Below are 22,568 nucleotides of genomic sequence, written 5' to 3' on the forward strand. Positions count from 1 at the left end.
ACATGCAATATGCTTCCCTCTCCCCCACTTCCCCCCCCCAGCTGATAAAGTCTTTGAAGAAAGCCATCGAGCCAGCTGTGAGTGACATCACCATCGACTGGTACGTGCCTGACACCATGGAGGCCCTGCTGTCACCCAACGAGATTGCGACCCTTTATCCCGGAGACCGGCTCATCAGCTACTGCACACTTTACCACATTGCCAGCTTCCGGGACAAGAAAGCAACAGTTGAGTAATCCTTTCCTTACAAAGTAGAGCTCTCCCGATGGTGGTAAATCACCTCTGGTTTCACTTTGTGACCATCCCCTGGATCCAACACACCCAAAGCCTTAGTTGGCCTATTGCCAACTTGTGAGTTGTGTGGTCCTTGGTGCTCTCTGAGCTTCCAGACGTTTCATTACCCAAGTAGGTAACATCATCAGTGCTAGTAAGGGGTGGGTTTGCTATCAGTTTATGTTCTGGTGCAGGGGTCAGCAACCCGCAGCTCTGGAGCCACGTGTGGCTCTTTCATCCCTCTGCTGCAGCTCCCTGTTGCTGGTCGGCTCCACAGTTGATAGGGCTTTCGGTTAGGACAGGTAAAGGAAAAAGGACGCCGCGCTAGGAGGAGACTCTATGGTGGGGGAACTGACTTCCAGTCGGCAGAAGTAAAAGGATGTCATGTTAGGAGGAGACTCTATGATGGGGGAACCGGACTTCTGGTCGGCTCCAGAATTGAACAAGGGCTTCCTGTTAGGAGCTTTGTGGCTCTTTGAGTGTTTAAGGTTGCTGACCCAGGGGTGAAATGCTCCCGGTTTGGACCGGATTACCTGATCCGGTAGCGATGGAGGCGGGTGGTTTGGAGAACCGGTAGCAAAAATCCCTGCCCAGCTGAGCCGCACAATCATTAGAGGCTTTTTTTTTTCTTTTAAAAGCATTTTTTCTACAACCTCTTCGGCTGAAAAAATACTTTTAAAAGTAAAAAAAAAAAGCCTCTGTTGATCGTGCGGCTCAGCTGGGATCATCGAAGGCTTTTAAAAGCATTTTTTTCTACAACAAGAGGTTGTAGAAAAAATGCTTTTAAAAGCCTCTGACGATCCCAGCTGAGTTGCCTGATCGTCAGAGGCATTTAAAAGAAAAAAAAGTCTCTGCCGATCAGCTGGGATCATCAGAGCCTTTTGAAAGCATTTTTTTGCCGAAGAGGTTGTAGAAAAAATGGTTTTAAAAGTTAAAAAAAAAAATTGGCCACGCCCACCCAGTCACATTACCCCACCACCACCAAGCCACGCCCACAGAACCGGTAGTAACAAATTTTAGATTTCACTATTCTGCTGACCCCTGTTCTGGTAACTTGCCTGTCTGTGTGGGTGGGGTAGTCTTGGGGGGTCTTTGGTTGGACCGTTTACTGATGGCTCTTTGGCAGTTTCTTGATTGGGGTATTGCTCACTTGATTGTTGGTCTGTTGGTCTCAGCCGTTATTTCTTTCATGCATCTACCAAGTGGTCCTCAACTTACAATCACAATTGTATTGGGAGCAGAATTTCTGTGGCTGAGTAAGCCAGTAGTTAAGTGAGTTTATGACAGTGTTGCTGCACGTGTTTGTCAAGCGAAGCACTGACGTTATTAAATGACTCACACAGTCCTTAAGCGAATCCGGCTTCTCCCCATTGACTTTGCTCATCGGAATCCAGCTGGGAAGGCTGCAAATAGCAATCACTTGACCCGGGGACGCTGCAGCCATCGATAATACAGGCTGTGTCAGCGTTTCAACGCTGGCATGGAGAGCAGAGGAGAACGAGAGATAAACTCTGGAACTTTTGCCTGCTAAATCCCTTTGAAGCCGGGTTGTCGGGGAAATGAGGGGAGGGGGCACATTCCTGGGGAATGAAGTCTGAAGAATGACTTGGAAGATAGCCAATGAGAAGCAGAGATTTGGGGATCGGAAAGGGAGGGATTGGGGGGCAAAAGGTCAGTCTTGTCCACGCGGAGTCATGATCTGGTTGCTGTGCTCAATTAAAGAAAGATTTCCTTAAAGATTGGCAGTTTGGAAATTCATTTAATTTTGAGATAGCAACGTAGTCTGACAGGCTGGTTGCCAAGCACCTGAATTTTGGTCACACGACCATGGGGTTGCTGTGATGGTCATAAATGCGAGGAATGGTCACAAATCACTTTTTTCAGTGCCTTTGTAACTTCCAACAGGCACTAAATCAATGGCTGTAAATTGAGGATTACCCATATTGTCTTTTGGTTACCATACTCCTTAGGGCCGAGAGCAAATCTGTCGAAGTTTCTCTAGAGGATCTGCAGGGCCGGCCTTTCCATCCCAGGAGGAGGTAGAAGGACAGGATGGATCCCTCCCACCTTCAGCTGGAGATAACCTGGAGCGTTTCAAGGGCCTTCTGGACGTTTCCCAGGAAATGAAGTTTTCACCTGGGGACACCGACGAGTCTATGAAGAGTGAGTGCAGGCCTTGGAAGGCACTATTCACATCCATTTTAAAGGAGGTAGCAACCTGGGACTGGATAGAGTTCAGGGGTCTTTGAGGCTCTCTGAGATTGGTGGTTTTCTTGCAGACACTTCATTACCCAAACTAGGTTATATCATCAGTGCTTGTCAGAGGCGAGATTCAGCCGGTTCGGACTGGTTTGGGTGAATCGGATGTTAATTTTACATCCGGTTCGGTGAACCGGTAGTTCCAACGACTGGCTGGCCCCGCCCTGCCTTTCCCAGGAGTCCCCACATGCCCGTTTTGGATCCCAGGTAAGTGCAGGAGGCGCGTGAAGGGGGGCAGATGGAAAAGGGGCCCCCCAGAGGCTTGTGGAATGGGCCTATTTCCTGCCCCCAGAGAGCCTCCGGAGCCCGGGGAGGTTGAAAACAGGCCCTGGGTGCGGCATATACATTGAATGAATGAATGAATGAATGAATGAATGAATGAATGAATGAATGAATTTATTTATTTATTTATTTATTTATTTATTTATTTATTTATTTATTTATTTATTTATTTATTTATTTATTTATTGCGATTTATATGCCACCTTTCTCCCTAGGGACTCAAAGCGGCTTACAAAATGACAACTTCAATACAAATCACAATACAATACAAAATTAAAATCAGTAACCCAATTAAAAAACGATTTAAAATTATACCAGTGTACCCCCAAACGGATCAGTTTAATTGGCGGAAGAGCCACGTCTTCAGCTCGCGACGGAAGGAAAGAAGGTCGGGGGCTGTCCTAAAATTTATTTATTCATGAATGAATGAATGAATAAATAAATAAATAAAATCTCCATTACCTCCCCTCTCCTGGGGGAAGGATATTGCAAAATCTCCGTTCCCACCCCACTCTGGGGCCAGCCAGAAGTATTTGCTGGTTCTCTGAACTGCTCAAAATTTCCGCTACCGGTTCTCCAGAACCTGTCAGAACCAGCTGGATTTCACCCCTGCCCCAGACTGATGGTGCATCGGGGACTGGAATGACATGCTACAGATCCACACTCCCAAAAGTAACAGGGCCAAAACAAACAAACAAACAGAAACAAATTCTTCCGACCTAATTTTATTTGCATTTACATGAGATTAAAATGAAACTACAGCGAATAGGGTTAACTCGCCCCTCTGTATTGCCTTTAATCGTTTCTCTTTCGGTCACATTAAAAATGAATGTGATAGTTTAATAAATGCTCACAGGAGCACTAAAGACATAATTGCGACCATGATTATTCTCACCCTTAACGATATCTTGTACCCGAAGCTTTCCGAGACTAGAGGTGTTCCCGGAGGTTTTTGTTTATGTATCTCTGCACTTTTACACGGCGAATTTCCCCTTTGAATTAATTAAGGTGCAAAGAGGGGAGGTGCTTTCAATAGCACACATCTTTGGCCTAGAGCAGGGGTCTCCAACCGTGGCAACTTTAAGCAGGGGTGGGCTGCTGGGGGTTCGCAGGGGTTCGGGAGAACCTCTAGCTAAGATTCTGTGCAGTTTGGAGAACCCCCAAATCCCACTCCTGGCTGGCCCCGCCCACCCCACCCCTCCCAGGAGTCCCCACGTGGCCCGTTTTAGATGCAGGTAAGTGCAGGGCGCATGAAGGTAAGTGCAGAGTTAGGGTGAAAAGGTTAGGGTGGGAAGGGTGAAAAATGGGCCTACTGGAAGTTCAGGAAGACCGGAAACGGGCCCGTTTCCAGCCTCCAGAGGGCCTCCGGCGCCTGGGGAGGCCGTTTTCACCTTCCCGGAGGCTTGAGGAAAGCCTCCGGAGCCCGAGAAAAGCAAAAACGCCCCCCACCCCGGCTGTGGTGCAGGAGGCTGACTAGGCCATACCCACCATGGCCACACCTACCCAGCAACCGGGCAGAGAATCCCTTGCTACAATTTTTGAAGCTTACCCCTGACTTTAAGACTTGTGGACTTCAACTTCCAGAATTCTGGGAGTTGAAATCCACAAGTCTTAAAGTTGCCAAGGTTGGAGACCCCTGTCCTAGAGGAAGATCTACTTCCCTTCTTGGCCTTTCCAGCTGAGGGATGAGTGGGATAGAAAATACCTTGCAAATTTCTCCAAGCCAGTCACCATAAATTATTCTCTCTGGCAGGTGGAGAGCCAGTGTCTGGAGGAGATATCTGGAAGAGGATTTACCAGCCTTCCTACATCCAGGAGCAGTATGTGCTTACTCACTGCTCAATCAGCACCGACCCTAGCCACGCCTTATGCCACAGCTCTACCAGCAGTGAGTCTACCGGCTCCAGAGATGTACCTCCGGAGGAAGGCTCCTTAGCCCAGACTCTTGAAAGCACCTCTCAGCAAGGACAGAAGAGTGTGTCTCTCTGCAACTCTTCCACTAAGTCTGCACCAATAACCCAAACTCAAACTGGGCCTACAGCTAAGGTGAGGAACCTCAAAAGCTCTTACCTTCTCCATTTCTCCAGCATTTTGTGGAGATGACAGAACAATAAGATTTGGAAGGGACCTTGAAGGTCTTCTAGTCCTATCTCCTGTTCAAGCAAGACACCCTATACCTGTGATGGCGAACCTATGGCACATGTCCCTGAAGTGGCACACAGAGCCATGTCACCTGGCACGCACAGTGTCACCTGTTCCTCTTCTGGGTTTCTGGCGCGCATGTGCGCACAACAATCAGCTGGCCTTTTTGCATGTGGCAGTGCTGGAAACTAGAAGATCTTCTAGATCAGTGATGGCTAACGTTTTTGCCATTGCGTGCCAGGAGAGGGGGGGACAGGGGATGGTCACACACGCGCGTGCCCACACCAATAATTCTATGCGCCCTGCCCTGCGCATGCATGCACAACCCCCCCTCTCTCCCCCCTGCTCCTGGCATGTGATGGCCTGGTAGGCCCGTTTTTCTTTCTTACCTGGTTCCAAATCCTCTCTAATTATCTGGGAAGGGCGAAAATTCCCTCTGAGTTTTCTCACTCCCTCGGAGGCCCTCCAAAGGCCTGAACCTGCACATTTGCCAACTCCCGGTGGGACAGGAAGTGACATTTTTTGCTGTCCCCAGCCTCCAGAGACTCCTAGAGACAGCAAAGAATGTCACTTCCTGTCCCACCGGGAGTTGGCAAATGGGCCATTTCAGGCCTTTGGAGGGCCTCCGAGAGGGTGGGAAAGGCTGTTTTTGCCCTCCCCAGATGCATAGAGAGGATCTGGAACCAGGTAAGAAAGAAAAACAGGCCTTCCCCACCTCCCCCAGGCCCTCCGGAGGCAGGAAACAGCCTGTTTCCCTACTTCTGGTGGGCCCAGATGGTCCGAAAATCAGCTGGTCGGTCCACACATGCGCACCAGAGCTCAGCTGGCGTGCCCACTGATATGGCTACGCGTGCCAACTGTGGCACGAGTGCCATAGGTTTGCCATCACAGATATAGGATCTCTGGTTTGAGAAGGGACTTAGAGTCGAAGACCTCCAAGGACCCTTTCAACTCTGTTATTCCATTATTCTTGTTATCATTCATCATCACCTTGCATCAAGGACACCTAAGTCCGTGATGGCGAACCTATGGCACGTGTGCCAGAGGTGGCATGCAGAGCCCTCTGTGGGCACGTGCACCATCACCAGTTTCCGGCACGCACATGCACACATGCGCATTGGCCAGCTGGTTTTCACGGGTGCCAGAGCACTGGAAAAGAAAACGGCCAAAAATCAGGCTGTTTTTCGGGCCATTTTTGGGCCTTTTTCAGGGTCATTTTCCAGCCGTCATTTTTTTTTTTTTAATTAGATTTATATGCCGCCCTTCTCCGGAGACTCAGGGCAGCTTACAATGCGTTAAGCAATAACCTTCATACTTTTGTATATTTATACAAAGTCAGCTTATTGCCCCCACAAACTGGGTCCTCAATTTACCTACCTTAGAAAGGATGGAAGGCTGAGTCAACCTTGAGCCTGGGGAGATTCAAACTTGCAATAATTGCAGACAGCTGAATGTTAATAACAGTGCTTTTAGTCTGTTGAGCTATCCAGGCTCAATGTGCATGCGCCAGAGCACCAGAAACTTGAAGACCAGGTGGCCAGCATCCATGCCTCTTTTTTGGCCATTTTTGGGCCATTTTTGGGCCGTTTCAGGCCATTTTCAGGCTGTTTCTTGGGCTTTTTCAGGCTGTTTTTGGGTCATTTTCAAGCTGATTTATTGGCCATTTTTGACCCGAAAATGGCTGAAAAACGGTCCAAAAATGGCCCCAAAATGGCCAAAAAACAGGCATGTGTGCTGGCCACCTGGTCTTCGAGTTTCTGGTGCTCTGGCACATGCACATGCATGCACATTCTGATTTGAGCACTTGGTGCCAAAAAGGTTCACCATCACTGAACCTAGGTCCTTCATGGATCTGTACAAGGAAAATCATTTGGCTTTCTTAACATCGTTCCCAGTTTGAACCTTTCTCTTTTCCTCTCTCTGAAGGCATCCGTTGCCCTGAGCTCCGAAGAGTTGATGCGTAAGAAGAAAGCCCTGGCCCGGACTGCCATGTCTGGACGTAGTTTCTCTTCCCCACATGGCGAGTTGGATGCCCATCGGCTGCGCCGAGCCCTGGAGAAAGTATCCCAGAAACCCAATCGGTCTCTGGAAGGGAAGTTGGATGAGATCGGGCCTGAGCTGCAGAAGATGCCCAAGGCTGCTGCCGATTCCAGTGAGTGAAGGGGATGGAGAAAGTTGATGTAGTTTGGGAACAGAGAGGAACAGGAAGAGAAGGACAAATGCATTCAGTTTTGGTTGCCAAGATGTAAAAAAGATGTAGAGCAGGAGTGAAATGCTCCCGGATCAGACTGGATCGCCTGGTCTGGTAGTAATCTTGGCCATTGGTTTGGCGATCCAGTAGCGATGGCAGAGCAAAGCTCCGCCCACCTGCCCAGATGTCATTACTTCCTGGTTTTAACCAGAAAGTAATGTGTTTTTTTTACCTTCTGTGCACGTGCAGAAGGTTTTGTGCATGCGCAGAAGGTCTGCGCACACACCTGATGCGTGCAGCGCACGCACTTCCAAACCGGTAAGGAAGGTAAGTAGATTGCACCCCTGATGTGGAGACTCTAGAAAGAGTGCAGAGAAGAGCAACAAAGATGATTAGGGGATTGGAGGCTACAACATATGAAGAACGGTTGCAGGAACTGGGTATGTCTGGTTTAATGAAAAGAAGGACCAGGGGAGACATGATAGCAGTCTTCCAATATCTCAGAGGTTGCCACAAAGAAGAGGGAGTCAAACTATTCTCCAAAGCACCTGAGGGCAGGACAAGAAGCAATGGGTGGAAACTAATCAAGGAGAGAAGCAACTTAGAACTAAGGAGAAACTTCCTGACAATTAGAACAATTAATAAGTAGAACAACTTGCCTGCAGATGTTGCAAATGCTCCAACACTGGAAGTTTTTAAGAAGAGGTTGGATAACCATTTGAAGTGGTGTAGGGTTTCCTGCCTAAGCAGGGGGTTGGACTAGAAGACCTCCAAGGTCCCTTCCAACTCTGTTATTCTATTATAAATAGAAAAGGTTGAGATTTTTACTCGTGTGTAAAAGTAAAAAGATAGCAAGTGTGATGAAATGGTTAAGGTGTTGAAGAAGGCCAGGGTGACTCTGGTTCACATCTACTCCCAGCCATGGAAACACACTGGGTGACATTTGGACCTATTGCACACGTTCAGCTCAACGCACCCTACGGCATGTGGCAGGGGTGAAATCTACTTACCTTCCTTACCAATTTGGAAGTGCATGTGCCGCGCACACATGCAAAACCTTTTGCGCATACGCAGAAAATAAAAATACATTACTTCCTGGTTAAAACCAGGAAGTAATGACACCCGAGCGGCAATTGCTACCGGATTGCTGAACCACAGGGAAAAATCGCTACCAGATCGGGTGATCCCGTCCAATCCGGAAGCATTTCATTCCTGGCATGTGGGGATAAAAATGAAGATCCCCATGTAAGATGCCTTCAAAAACCGGACAAAGGGTACAATATAGTCCTAATAAATGAACATAATATTTGAAAAAGTGCAAGGCAGATTTCATTCCGGCATAAGCTGAAGCAGATCCCATGTTGATGGCAGGAATCTTCTAATGGCTTTACAATGAGCACCATATCAGTGTTCGAAGCATGGGGAAATGAATATTCATGAGCTTCAGCGCTAGCAGCAGCCAATAGGAATGCTTGTGACTTGCTGGAACTTTCTGAACTAATAGAAGAGAATATAGGGGTTTCTATTCTTTAGGGTTGAACTGTGGCAGTTCCTTGGTGGTTTCTGAGTTTGTAGACATTCCACTACCCAACTAAGTAACATCAATGCTAGGTACCAATAGAAGAGAATATTTGTAGCTCCAGGTTGAACTCTGGAGTCCTTGCTCCTCTCTGAGCTTGGTGGTTTTTTGTTTTTTGTTTTTAATTTGATTTATATGCCGCCCTTCTCCAGAGACTCAGGGCGGCTTACAGTGCGTTAAGCAATAGCCTTCATACTTTTGTATATTTATACAAAGTCAGCTTATTGCCCCCACAAACTGGGTCCTCAATTTACCTACCTTAGAAAGGATGGAAGGCTGAGTCAACCTTTAGCCTTGGAGAGATTCGAACTTACTTTAATTGCAGGCAGCTGGTGTTAAATTACAGTGCTTCTGTCTGTTGAGCTATCCAGGCTCCTTGCAGATATTTCATTGCCCAATTAAATAGCATCACTGCTAGATACTAATTGAAGAGAATATTTGTACCTCATGGTGGAACTGTGGGGGTCCAAGCTATCTGTGCTTGGTTGTTTTCTTGCAGATGTCTGATTACCCAGCTAGGGAACATCATCAGTGCTAGCTGGGTAATGAAACGTCTGCAAAAAAAAAAAAAAAAAAAAAAAAAAAAACCACCAAGTTCAGAGAGCACCAAGGACCCCCCTTTCTGAATTATCTGAGCAGATCCTGTCCTGTTGCAAACCTTACCTCTGCATCCCAATGGCTTACTTTTTTTTCCAGGCAACTTGCTGTCACCTTCCCATCTTGACTGGGACACGCTGTTGGAGCCCTCTTACCTTTTCAGCCCATCACCAGCCTTGGAGCAAGGAATGCCCGATGGCCACCCCTTGCCTCCTCTTCAGTGCCAGGTGGTGATCCATGCCCTCAGCGCAGGGAAGCCCGTCTCCTGGGAGGTGATCGGTGGCCTGGATTCCTTGTTCCTCCCCAAAGACAGCCTGGGACATTCTCAGGGACAGCAGCCGCCGCCAAACACGGGATTGGAGAAGCTACTTCACCGCCTGACCGCTGCCTCCGTTATCCGGGATAACGAGACTGTGGCTCAGAGAGAAGCAGAAGTGGAACACGGTAAAGCCCCTTCTCCTTACGTTTTCCTTGCCTTCAAGTTTGGCCTGCTTAGGGTTGGGGTTATGGTTGTCCCAAAGGTGCTTTTTTCAGGAGGCAACTGGACTTTCAGGGTTGTTTTTTTTCTTCTTTGAAGGCGTCTTGCTTCTCATCCAAGAAGCTTCTTCAGCTCTGACTGGATAGTGAGGAATGGAAGGATTTTATTTTTTATTTATTTTATCTCGAATTTATATACCGCACCATCTCCTGAGGGACTCAGGGCGGTGTACAGCCAGATAAAAACATACAATACAAACATTAAAAACAATGAAAAGGATATATATTAATTTGGCCCCAATTTAAGATAACAAACCAATTAAAAATTTAAAAATATTAAAAAAAATATGTTAAGCCAGCCCGGCTTGCTGAAAAAAGAAAGTTTTAAGGGCACGGCGGAAGGCACCGAGGTCTTGGATCCTCCTTATCTCAGGGGGCAGCTGATTCCAGAGGGTAGGTGCCCCCACAGAGAAGGCCCTCCCCCTGCAAGGATTTATATTCCTTGCAGACAGCTGGTCATTTGCATCCTTTTAGAGGGTCGTTGAGGCCACTTGGAGGTTTATTTGTGTCCTCAGGGTCACCTGAGCGGTGTTCCTGGTTCTGCAAATTTTTTCCCCTGGAAATCCATTCCTACGCCCACACCATTCAAAGGGTGTTTATCCCAAATTGTATAGCTCAAAGTCTGTAGAGATTCTCCATCATCCAGGTCATGGTTGTCCCAGAGGTGCTATTTTTCAGGAAGCAACTGGACTTTCTGGTTTTTCTTTGAAGACTGGCCTGTCAGAGCTAAAGAAGCTTCTTGGATGAGAAGCGAAACGTCTTCAAAGAAAAAACAAGAAAGTCCAGTTGCCTCTTGAAAAAAAGCACCTTTGGGATAAGCACCTTGCTTACCAACGGAAATTCTGGTCCCAGCTGAGGTTGTAAGTCAAGGACGTCCTGTAGCACCCATGTGGAATCCTTCTCGGGAATTTAGGTGGGCTCTTTTCTTATAAATCAAGGATCAGATGATCATCTGTAGTCCTCCAAATGTTGCTAAGCTCCCAGCAGCCTTAGGAAGCATGGCCAGTTTTGAAGGATGAGAATCAGTGGTGGGTTCCTCCCGGTTCGGCTCGGTTTGGCCGAGCCGGTAGCGGTGACGATATGACGTCACCGAACCGGTTCTCTTTGTTCGGGAGCTGGGCCCTCCCTCCCCCCCTACCCCCCCGTGTTATTCTTACCTTTTATTTGGCCCCGCCCCCAAACTATTTGCTGCCTCCTGAGTCCCAGCTGATCGACTAGAAGGAAAAAAACTGTTTAAACTCTTGCCACGGGGCTTCAAAGGGCCGCCCTACAGCTGATCAGTGTTAAAAGGCAGTGTGGTGGTAGACCAATGCACTCGAAAAACAAATGGGTAGACCGGTGCCTCCAAAAACAAATGGGTAGATCGGTGCCACCAAAAACAAATGGGTAGACCGGAACGCTCCAAAAACAAATGAGTAGACCGGTACAGCTCTGCAAGCAGTTAAAAGCCTGGTAGACCAGGCTAAATCCTAAAGAATTGTCACATGACCATCAAACCACGCCCACAAAATAAGCCACGCCCCACAGAACCGGTAATAAAAATTTTTAGAACCCACCCCTGAGGAGAATATCTGGGTTCTCACCAGTTGCCTATCTTGATATAGATCTTCAACATTTCCGCTTTCTCTTTTTGCAATGTTTAACGCTGCTTTGTGGTTTTACCAGAAAGATCCTGAGTGTTAACTGAGTGGAGCCACAATTCTAAAATGCATTAAAGCAACGAATAACATAGAGTCATTCTCTCTCTTCCTTTCCCTAGGTTTCTTCCGGAGGTTCCGTCTTAAAGCTGTCCAGTCAAGCAAGGCTTGCAATCTGCCTTCCATGTTTACCTCCGCGGTGCCTGTAGACTCTTCCACGAAGGAGGCCTTGCCTTTAGCACTTCAGGTTCGCAGCACAGGTAGGACTACTCGGAATGGAAGCGTAATTATTTGTCAAATTTCTATACTGCCCATCACACTTGCATGATTCTGGGCCAGGGTGAAATCTACTTACCTTCCCTACTGGTTTGGAAGTGTGCGCATGCGCCATCATCTGGTCCAATTTTTCACCCTCTGCGCATGCGCAAAGCCTTCTGCGCATGCCCAGAGGGTCAAAAACAGGAAGTAATGACATCCGGGTGAGTGGGCGGAGCCTCGCACTGCCGCCGCTACCGGTTCGCCGAACCACGCACAGCCGCCACCAGTTTGCATGAGCCAGACAGAACTGGCAGGATTTCAACACTGTTCTGGGCGGTTTATAAGCCAAACAATAAAATTGTGTAAGTGCCATAGTTAAAAACAAAGTTAAAAACCAAATCAAAACAGAATGAATAAGAACAATTAAAGTTAAAGAGAGTTTAAAAGGCAGAGGAAGCACCTTCAACCCACCCAACCACCCTCAGGGTTGCATGGCATTCTTAGACCCTCATGCCAGTTGGTAGGTCTTGACGGACTTCCGAAAAGCTAGGAGAGTGAGAACCTGCCTCTCCTTTGGGTGGGTGGGTGGGTAGTGTAGATGGTCCATATGGAAGGGGCGACAGCAGAGAAGGTTTTCTTACTAGACCCCACCAATAAAAATTCTCTAACCAACAAGGTCGGTAACGTATTTTCCTTGCCTGGCTGAGAAATTCCAGTATAAGCATTTAAGCAGAATCCCGAGTATTCATTCATAATTATATTATGCCCAAATGTTTAAAATTAGATGCACCCTTTTTCATTTCTTTTTCTTTCTTTCTCTTTCTTTCTCTTTCTTTCTTTGTCTTTCTTTCCTTTCTTCCTTCCTTCCTTCCTTCCTTCCTTTCTTTTTCCTTCCTTCCTTTCCTTCCTCCCTTCCTCTTTCTTTCTTCTTTCCTTCCTTCCTTCCTTTCCTTCCTTTTTCTTTCTTTCTTTTAAGAGATAGATAGATAGATAGATAGATAGATAGATAGATAGATAGATAGATAGATAGATAAATGAATTTCTATACCGCCCTTCTCCCGAAGGACTCAGGGCGGTGTACAACCTATTAAAAGCACAAAGACAGACATCAGTTAAAAATAATTAAAATTATTAAATAATTTCGGCTCAAATTTAAAACCCCAAAAATTTAAAACACCCAATTTAAAAATCATTACATTGATAGCCCAGCCTGGCGGAACAACAGGGTCTTGAGGGCACAGCGAAATACACGGAGGTCAGGGATCTTACGTATTTCCGTATTAAAAGCAATTCCTATTTAGCGTTACTGTAATCTAAAATAAAATACGCTATTTCCCCTAATATCCGTGACACAAACAATGGCAGAAAGCAGATCAATACTTGTAGCATGTTGGTTCCGTCCAATAATTACAGTTTTTGTACACCCTTTTTGTAATTAGTTGCATCATAAATAAACATGTATTAAACACCAACAAATAAATGGAAATAAACTTGATCAGTTCTACAGTTCAGTAAGTTTAGACACTGGGTTTAGCAAACATATAGATGGGAGAAACTTTTTAGAGTTTTTCTTCAAAATGTTAAGCTAGGCTTCCCCCCTCCCCCCCCCCGCTATGTTTTTGACTTTCATTTGCTCATTTCATTAAAAAGGCCTGGTCTTGTGCTTGAGCTTTGGCTCTTGACAATATTTGCTATCTTAGTCTCTGACTAAAGAAAAGAGAATTGCTTTTGACATCCAGAGCTGTGGGAATAAAAAGTACTACAAAACCAGTATTGTTTAAGATAAATGCTCATCAATGAAAGGGCAGCAGGAGAACCGGAAATACGTCTAATCACCCTGACTCTGCTTTCTCCCAGACGGTATAAACAACTATCAGAAAGGATCCCGTTTAGTCAACCAGCGTCATCAGAGTTACTCGCTAAGCCTGGGGCAGAGACAGGATTCCCAGGACTTGGATGATGCTCTTGTTCCTGCAGGTACAAACTTCACTTCACCTGTTTGATTTGAAATTGGACCTTTATTACATGGGCAGCACAGTGGCTCAGCGGTTAAAGATGCTGAGCTTGTCAGCTGGAAAGCCGGCAGCCCAGGTTCGAGACCCAAGCGCCACGCGACAGGGTGAGTTCCTGCCTTCGCTCTAGCTCCTGCCAACCTAGCAGCTTAAAAGCATGGAAATGCGAGTAGATAAATAGGTACCACTTTGGTGAGAAGGTAACAACGTTCCGTGATGTCATGTTGGCCCCATGACCATGGAAATGTCTTCAGACAGTGCTGTCTGAATGGCCTTGATGTGGAGATGAGCACCGCCCATGGTGGCACAGTGGTTAGAATGCAGCATTGCAGGCTAATTCTGCCAATTGCCAAGAGTTCAATCCTGACTGGCTCAAGGTTGACTCAGCCTTCCATCCTTCTGAAGTCGGTAAAACAAGGACCCAGACTGTTGGGGGCAATATGCTGACTCTCCAAACCACTTAGAGAGGGCTGTAAAACACTGTGAAGCGGTGTATAAATCTAAGTGCTATTGCTGTTGCTACAGTCTGCAATTGTAGCGGGATTTACTAATCCCAAATTAATCAGGAGACAAGACCACAGAGATCCAGAGAAAACAGGCATTTATTGAGTATTGCTAGCAATAGGCCCAGTGCAGTAACCTGACAAATACTGAGCCCCGAGCAACGCCCGGGGGCAAGGTTTTATAGGTTTCATGATCATAGCATACTTTCAGTTCCTCTTAGGATGATGCATACATACAAATGGGTAAACTGGAAAAGTACAAATACAGAAGTGTATAATGGAAAAGTATAAAAGCAGAAGTACATGGGTATACATTCCTTCAGGGTTTACACAATACTACCTTATATAGAAATACAATATGAGCCAGTTACACAATATTACCGTGGAACATCTTGCGGTAACGATGGCTTCAACATTATAGTTACGATAGATGGTTACAGAGAGGGTACAGATTTAGGATAAAGGGCAATACATTCATTGGATGTGCTATAAATGATATTAACCCTAGGCCTTGAGTTATTGTTAGGATACACCATATGGGGGGCTCTCCTTCATTCCCCCCTGTTGAGACTTTGCCAAGTGATGCAGTTACTGCAAAGTTTCATATTCGGGGTTACCTTCAGGGGTGCTACCGCCCTCAATGTCCATGAGTTTCTGATATTCCCACCAGGCCATTGCCTAGGCTGTGGCCTTTTTGTCAACCCATATTAGTTCCTCCACACACAAAACAATTAGATACATTAAGGGTGTTAGCAATATCTTCCGCTAGGCGGACAAAAGTATTATGTACCTGGGCAGGGAAGTCAGGAATGTTAAGCTTACCAATTTCTTCGTAGAAGGACCAAAAAAGGTGTCGGGACCGTGTCTGTTTGGTAAATTGAATCCTTATCTTAGCTCCTGGATCCCTACCTCTTCCATCAATTTGAAAACCATAATCAGCATAAGCTCCATCTTTATTCTGAGACCAAAGCGAATGGTGGAAAGTAAGGACAACAGGATTACATTTACCTAAGGGACAATTACTGGCAGCCACTCCGTTCCGAAGGGAGATAAGCTGGGTGCTAGCCGTATTGGAAATACAACTTTTATAGGGAGAGGAAACAGTCAGTACACATGGACGGTGTTTCAACTGTAGCCAGGAAACGAGGTTCCTGACTAGGGCTGAACTCAGGTTCGAATCCCACAGGGACATAAAACAGAACTGGATCCAATGTAGGTGACATGGTTCCTCCTAACCATGTCCAAATATCATCATCCGTGGGGAAGCGCTTACCCTGGTCCAGAGGCGAAAGGGGACCCTCCAAATCCACGCTCCCCTTCCCCCCTGTAATTATGCGTGGTAGTTCTTCCGGATTATTCCACAAACCCGAGTTACTTACACATACGGAATTGCTTTGAACTCTTACTAACAATAGGCTCATCCATACCCCTTCAACCCCAACTTTTCCAGCCATTCTCAGTCCAGCTCCATATCTTGTAAGCATACTTATCTGCTTTTTGGTTTTCCAATTCCTCTTTTCGTGCGTCTTGCAGGGCAGTCTGTATTGTAGGGGTGAGCTTAAGAGTATAATAGCAAGGTTCCCCCACACAGACTATCAGATAGTGAGAGAGCACGTCTTCTATGATCACTATATCACACTTGTCATTACAATGTGTGCAAATGACACAATCAATACAATGTGCACAGCAACAGCATCCACACTTACATTGGCAAAACCAACACATACAATTAGTAACTGAAAGTGAATACACAGTAAAGAAAGAAAGAAAAACTTCTTCAGATGACGAGGGGACCTGTCTCCCAGAGCGCAGGGTGAAACGAGGAGCGGTGCCCGTGCGATGGGTATTAGCCTCCGGAGTAATACCTGCAGGGGATTCCTCCTCGGCTCCCGTTCGTAGAGGGACAGCTTCCGGAGTGTCACCAGAAGGGGCAGCCACAGGTGCAGCGCGCTGTCGGCGAAGGGTGGGACGCAAAGGCTGCGCTGGATGGAAATCCACTTTCCAAGCGGACGAGGCCGCAACCTTAACTCGTGACCAATGGATCCAAGGCTTAATCTCAGCAACTTTACTAGCAAGCGGAGAAGTCATAACTACAAAGAAAGGACCGCTCCACTTAGGACAAAGAGGTTCCCGTAACAAAGCATGTGCCAAAGCAGTCTTGCCCAAGTGCAATTGCGCGTGGACCCGATTAACCACGTCCCAGGCCAGGTGGCCCGGGAGGAAGACACGAGAATCAGGCAAGACCCTCCAACCCCCCTGTAGGGAAGCATCGAGTTCACGGGCTTGGGCAAGTTCAGATGCACTATAATGAGGCTGCATAGAGTCTGAATACAATCGTGGGCCGTGTCAAGATCGGGTTCAGGAAGGAGAGTTGCCGGATTCAAAGAAGTAGATTGCTTTAGAACAAACATAGGGTTGTGAGTGATAAGGCCTTGGTATTTAAGCATTCGGGGATTGGTTAACCACAAATGGCCTCTTGTTTCCAAGACAGCCTTCAAGGCGTGGGGGGTTTGTATTTCGAGCTCTTGTCCAAAGGTGAGCTTGGCAGACTCCTGAGTAAGAAGAGCCATGCCAGCAACAGCCTTGAGACAGGCAGGCCAACCCCTCGCAACAGGATCCAGCTGCTTGGAAAGATAGGCTACAGGGCGATGCCAGGTTCCCAACCTTTGGGTGAGAACCCCAACAGCAACATTGTGTTTAGTATCTACAAATAACTGAAAAGGTTTGTCTAAGTCTGGCAAGCCCAAACTAGGGGCTTGCATGAGAGCATGTTTTAAACTTGAGAAACTTTTCTGTTCCTCTTTTCGCCAGAGGAGTGGCTCTCGGTCACTGCCTCTGGTTGCCTCATATAAGGGTTTTGCAAGGAGGCTAAAGTTGGGAATCCAAATGCGGCAAAACCCAGCAGCCCCCAGAAACCCCCGGAGATCCTTTTTAGTCCGTGGGGTGGGGAGGCGGCAAATAGCTTCCTTTCTTTCATGACCCAAGGTGCGTTGTCCAGGCTCAATGTCATAGGCCAAGTACCTAACTTTTTGCAAAACCAATTGTGCCTTTTTCCGAGAAGCCTTGTAGCCCGGACGCTGTAGAAGGTGCAAGAGATCATAAGTGTTTTGCCAGCATATGTCTTTTGTCTGGCCAGTGACCAACAGGTCATCGACATACTGCAATAAGACCTCCGGTTTGGGGAGGTTTAAGGCTTCTAAGTCAGCTGCGAGGGCATTTCCAAACAAAGTGGGAGAGTTCTTAAAACCTTGCGGCAACCTGGTCCAAGTGTACTGCTGTTTACGACCAGTAGCCGGGTTTTCCCACTCAAAAGCAAAAAGATGCTGACTCTTTTTATGAACTGGGATAGTAAAGAATGCATCCTTAAGGTCTATAACCGAAAACCAAGACGCAGTCTGGGGAATCAAGCCCAGAATAACGTATGGATTTGGGACCAAAGGATGAGCGGGATTTACTGGCTTTAAATTTTGGACGGGACGGAAACGGCCATCCCCTTTCGGAATAGGCAAGATTGGGGTGTTCCAGGCCGATTCAGTAGGGACCAGAATGTTATGAGCCAAATATAGATCAATGACTTCCTGTATAGCCTGCATAATGTGCCTAGGGTAGGCCCCTTGACGAAGGTGAACTGGAGGTTTGGCAAGGAGCTCTTCGACAATAATGGGTGTCTGATGGCTAGCAAATCCAGGGGGGTTGTCCTCAGCCCACAAAGAAGGGACATTAAAATCCTCCCAACCGGAGTTTGCTACGATTTCATGTAAAGCCATTAAGCGCCATGCCTCCTCCTGGGGAACCTCCACAGAGACCTTGCCATATGTCAAAGAGGTAGAGCCGTCCGGCTCAAAAGAAATCTGAGCCCTTAATCTACTCAACAAGTCTCGCCCCATAAGGGGAAGAGGGCACTCAGGCATGTAAACAAATTGATGAGTTATGGTTTTACCCCCCCGTGTGACAAATTAGGGGATTGAGGAATTGGCGTATGATAGGCTGGCCTGTGGCCCCCCTGGACCGTGATGGTATGCGAGGAGGGCTGGGCCAAGGGTTTGGTTATGACGGATCGGGTAGCCCCTGTGTCCACAAGAAAGGAAATAGGCTTGCCTCCAATTGTGAGACTGACCATAGGTTCAGGGAGGCGGGCCGAACCCGGTCCGTTTCACTCCCATTCCTCGACTTCGGCCAGACCAATGAGGGGGGTATTGGACGCCCCTCGTCCCCTCCCTCGAAAGGGTCTGCCTCGTCCATCTCGGCCGCCTCGGGCATAACCTCCCCGATTTCCTTCCTTGGGACGTTCCAATTCCTGTTCAGGGCATTCTCCCTTCCAGTGGCCCAATCGCTTACATATGGCACACTGGTTTCGATCCAGGGGTCCCCCTGACCCCCCAAGCCTCTTGAGCCCATCCGTGGTCCACCCCGGGCAGCAGGCCCACCCATCAAAGCTGCAGCAAGCAGTTCTGCTTTCTTATGCATTTTCTGCTCCTGCTTCTGTTCCTCAATTTTATCCCTGTTTGCAAAAACTTTCCTCGCCACTTCCATCAGTTCACTCATTGATTTCCCAAGGGCTCCCTCCAATTTCTGCAATTTACGCCGTATGTCAGGGGCTGATTGCGAAATGAAAGCCATTGCCAACATGCGAGCATTTACAGGCTGAGTAGGATCTATGGGGGTGTACATTCGGTAAGCATCTAACAGTCGGGCATAGAAGGCTTCTGGGGCTTCACTAGCACCTTGGATCACTAAAGAGGGTTTGGACATGTTGGTGGTGGGTTTTCCCGCCACCTGGATTGCCTGCACCACAAGGCGCTGGTAGTCCTGAAGGGACCTGAGATCCTCGATCTTATAAGGGTCCCATCTTGGATCTTCAGAGGGAAAATTCATAGCCACCCAGCGGTCAAAAGTCATGTTCTGGGCTGGCATAGTTCCTTTCAAGATTTTAAGGGCTGCATTCCGAATCTTTTCCCTCTCTTCCGGATTGAAGATGGTACTCATCAACTGTTGTAGATCCCTCCAAGTTGGATTGTGGGTATCTACAATAGTTTTAATCAAATCAGTAACCTCTGCTGGTTTGTTACAAAACGGACCATAATGCATTTTCCAGTTCAAAAGGTCCGAGGAGGTAAATGGGACGTGTTGAAACACAGAGACAATTACAGGCTCTCTGTTTGGTTCAACCACGGACTGATCCACCCTCCTAAGAGGGCTCAGTAAAGTAACTCCATCTTCCGACGGATCAGCTTCCTCACTCTGTCTGGGGTCTTTAGAGCGAGTACGATTAGCTATGGGGTCTTCCTGTTTCCCAAGGGGCAACTGTTGTCCCCCCACTGCTCCTTCTAATTCATCTGAGGAGGGGGGTGACCTGTTCGCTTTTCTGAGTTTGTTGCTCCTTCGGGCGGGCTCCCCGGTCTGATTCATCCAAACTAGTTTGGGCGGAGCGGTCAATAGGGGTTGGTACCCCTGGTGAATCGGGGATGCCCAAGCCATCCATGTCTCTCAGGAAGGTATCGGCCCCTTCTCCTGTACTGTCAGAGACTGAGGTGCTTGCCCTATGGCTTACGTCTCCCTCCCCCCGAGGGAGATACGGCGGTGGATTGGGCAACTCCTCTGGGCAGCTGGGAAGGATGGTGGGGATTGTTTTTTCCTTTTTATATGGCAAGGTGCGTGAGACCAATAATCTACACCTTGCAGCTTTACACTTTTGTAGCCAAATGGGGGGATGTGAGCCAGACATCGATGTATGGGGCTTGGTCAGGATGTCCTGTGGTAGGGTGGAAGACCCTCTGGTGTACTTGCAGTACTATCCCTAGGTCCAGCGACCCTGCTGCTGGCCAGCCTACCCTGAGTTCTGGCCAGTCCACCTCACAGAACGTCCGCAACCTTTGCCTACTCCATCGTATGCCGTAATCTTGGCTAATGTAGGCATCTTTGAAATGTTTTAACATACATGCCAAGGGGGTCAAAGGCGTACTTCCTCCTCCACCCATTTTCCTCCCAGGGCACCAGACAAGACAAGTAGGTAAAGGGATTTGGGAAGAAGGTAAGGGGTCCTTCTCTCCCAGGAAAACACGAAGGGTTCTCAATCACACTTCCCCGGCCGCCAGCCCCGGACACTCAACGGTCACTGGACGGAATCGCGGGTTACACTCATACCAGTCGTGCACGACAAACCTCCCACCTTGGGGCCACCTTGACCCCTGGGGCTACCTTGCCCCCTAGTACCTTCAGGGAAAGGGTGATCAGGCACTTCCCCCCCACTCCTAGCGGTTATTTCCCTGGGTGACTCTCACCTACTTCCCGCAACCGTGCTGGGTTAACCGGTGGGTCCTTCTCCCAGGGCTTTAGGTACTTGCCTGCCGGCGTCCTTTTCTTCTCCCTCCAGCTGGATTGAAACGTGCCTGGTCTCGTGGTCTCTCTCTTAAGTGGTTCTTGGAAGCGTCAACCGATGCCGCGAAGGGCCGGCCCCACGGGGAAGTCCCTCGGACTAAAAGAGTCCGATGGCGCCTGGGTCTTTTCCCCGATCCTCCGAGTCCTCTACAGCGTGGTGACGATCCAGAGGAATCTAAAAATTCCGTTGCCTCCTGCCTGGCTCGCCAGAAATGTAGCGGGATTTACTAATCCCAAATTAATCAGGAGACAAGACCACAGAGATCCAGAGAAAACAGGCATTTATTGAGTATTGCTAGCAATAGGCCCAGTGCAGTAACCTGACAAATACTGAGCCCCGAGCAACGCCCGGGGGCAAGGTTTTATAGGTTTCATGATCATAGCATACTTTCAGTTCCTCTTAGGATGATGCATACATACAAATGGGTAAACTGGAAAAGTACAAATACAGAAGTGTATAATGGAAAAGTATAAAAGCAGAAGTACATGGGTATACATTCCTTCAGGGTTTACACAATACTACCTTATATAGAAATACAATATGAGCCAGTTACACAATATTACCGTGGAACATCTTGCGGTAACGATGGCTTCAACATTATAGTTACGATAGATGGTTACAGAGAGGGTACAGATTTAGGATAAAGGGCAATACATTCATTGGATGTGCTATAAATGATATTAACCCTAGGCCTTGAGTTATTGTTAGGATACACCATATGGGGGGCTCTCCTTCACAATGACTAACAGAGTAAAATCCATAAAAAGTTCTTTATCTGTATTACATACGCTAACATGTATGCAAACATGCTTGGGGGAAAAAAACAAACTAAGGGAGTGCTAATGAAGCTTAACAAACACAAGTGCTTATGTTAGATCTTCCTGTTTTGATTTATCAGGCTGTGTGAATCCAGCCAGTGAGTGCACATCAGCAGAGGGAGGGGGCAGGAACCCAGATCAAGTAACTAGCTAGGGGCTTGAAAAAAATGTGCAGAAGGTGAGAAGGCATGTGTGGGTCAAACATAGCTGTGATGTTCTGAGTATCATTCAGTGGGTCTTGTGCACATTTTGTAAAACTTATCCTTACTTGGACGGCCGAAGACAAATTCCTTGTGTGTTCAATCACATTTGGCCAATAAAGAATTCTATTCTATTCTATTCTATTCTATTCTATTCTATTCTATTCTATTCTATTCTATTCTATTCTATTCTATTCTATTCTATTCTATTCTATTCTATTCTATTCTATTCTATTCCTCGGACCCAATGAATTAGGAGGATATGCTGGCTTGGTAATGTGGGAGTTACAACCCAACACATTTGGCCACCATCTCTTTTTAAACGTTGATTTATTTTTCAGCTTCACTGTGGAATAATAATTCTTTTAGCAGTTTTTCTGCAAGTCCTCTGATCTGTTAAAAATATTCCTTTTCCCGCTCTCCCCCAGCAAATCACTCCGGGGTGCGCACCACCTTTGGCATCATGCCTCCATTAAGTTTTAGAGCCCTGTTCTACTATAGGTAAATTCTGGGGGGGGGGGGTGAGGGGGGGGTAAGGGATGGGGATGGGGAGTCCGTTTCTATCTTGCTCCTATTTATACTCCCCGGAGCGAGAAATAGCTGTGCTTCCCAGCAACTGCACGTAGCAGCACAAGTGCTGGGAAACGGAGAGCGATTAAAACTGGGAATGATGGATCAGGTGATCGGGTGAGCCGTTCTGGCTCAATCTGCACAGAAGCCAACCTGCGTGGTAACCCTTTCGTTATCTTGTCTCTCTGGAACAAGGCAACATGCTTGCTTGAGTTCACACAACTTATTTAAGCCTAAACCACACTCGAAAGCCACTGTTGCCAGGCTCACATCATCGGCGGTGTCCAAATTGTGTGGCTTATTCGTCTACATAAATGTTTCTCAATCTTGG

General features: G+C 47.3%; 1 protein-coding gene across 1 annotated transcript in view; it reads left to right on the forward strand.

Moving 5' to 3' along the window:
* Window positions 1-22,568, forward strand: part of VWA5B2 (von Willebrand factor A domain containing 5B2) — a 56,406-nt gene that overhangs the window by 25,481 nt on the left and 8,357 nt on the right. The window contains exons 11-17 of the mRNA XM_070946014.1: window positions 42-227; window positions 2,244-2,436; window positions 4,568-4,860; window positions 6,883-7,108; window positions 9,423-9,767; window positions 11,620-11,757; window positions 13,613-13,732. Of these exons, the coding sequence (XP_070802115.1) occupies window positions 42-227; window positions 2,244-2,436; window positions 4,568-4,860; window positions 6,883-7,108; window positions 9,423-9,767; window positions 11,620-11,757; window positions 13,613-13,732 (1,501 nt within the window). The remainder of the gene's footprint in view (window positions 1-41; window positions 228-2,243; window positions 2,437-4,567; window positions 4,861-6,882; window positions 7,109-9,422; window positions 9,768-11,619; window positions 11,758-13,612; window positions 13,733-22,568) is intronic.

This window comes from Pituophis catenifer, unplaced genomic scaffold (genome assembly GCF_029215685.1).
Source record: "Pituophis catenifer annectens isolate HBS135680 unplaced genomic scaffold, rPitCat1.0.hap2 SCAF_6, whole genome shotgun sequence".
NCBI lineage: Eukaryota > Metazoa > Chordata > Lepidosauria > Squamata > Colubridae > Pituophis > Pituophis catenifer.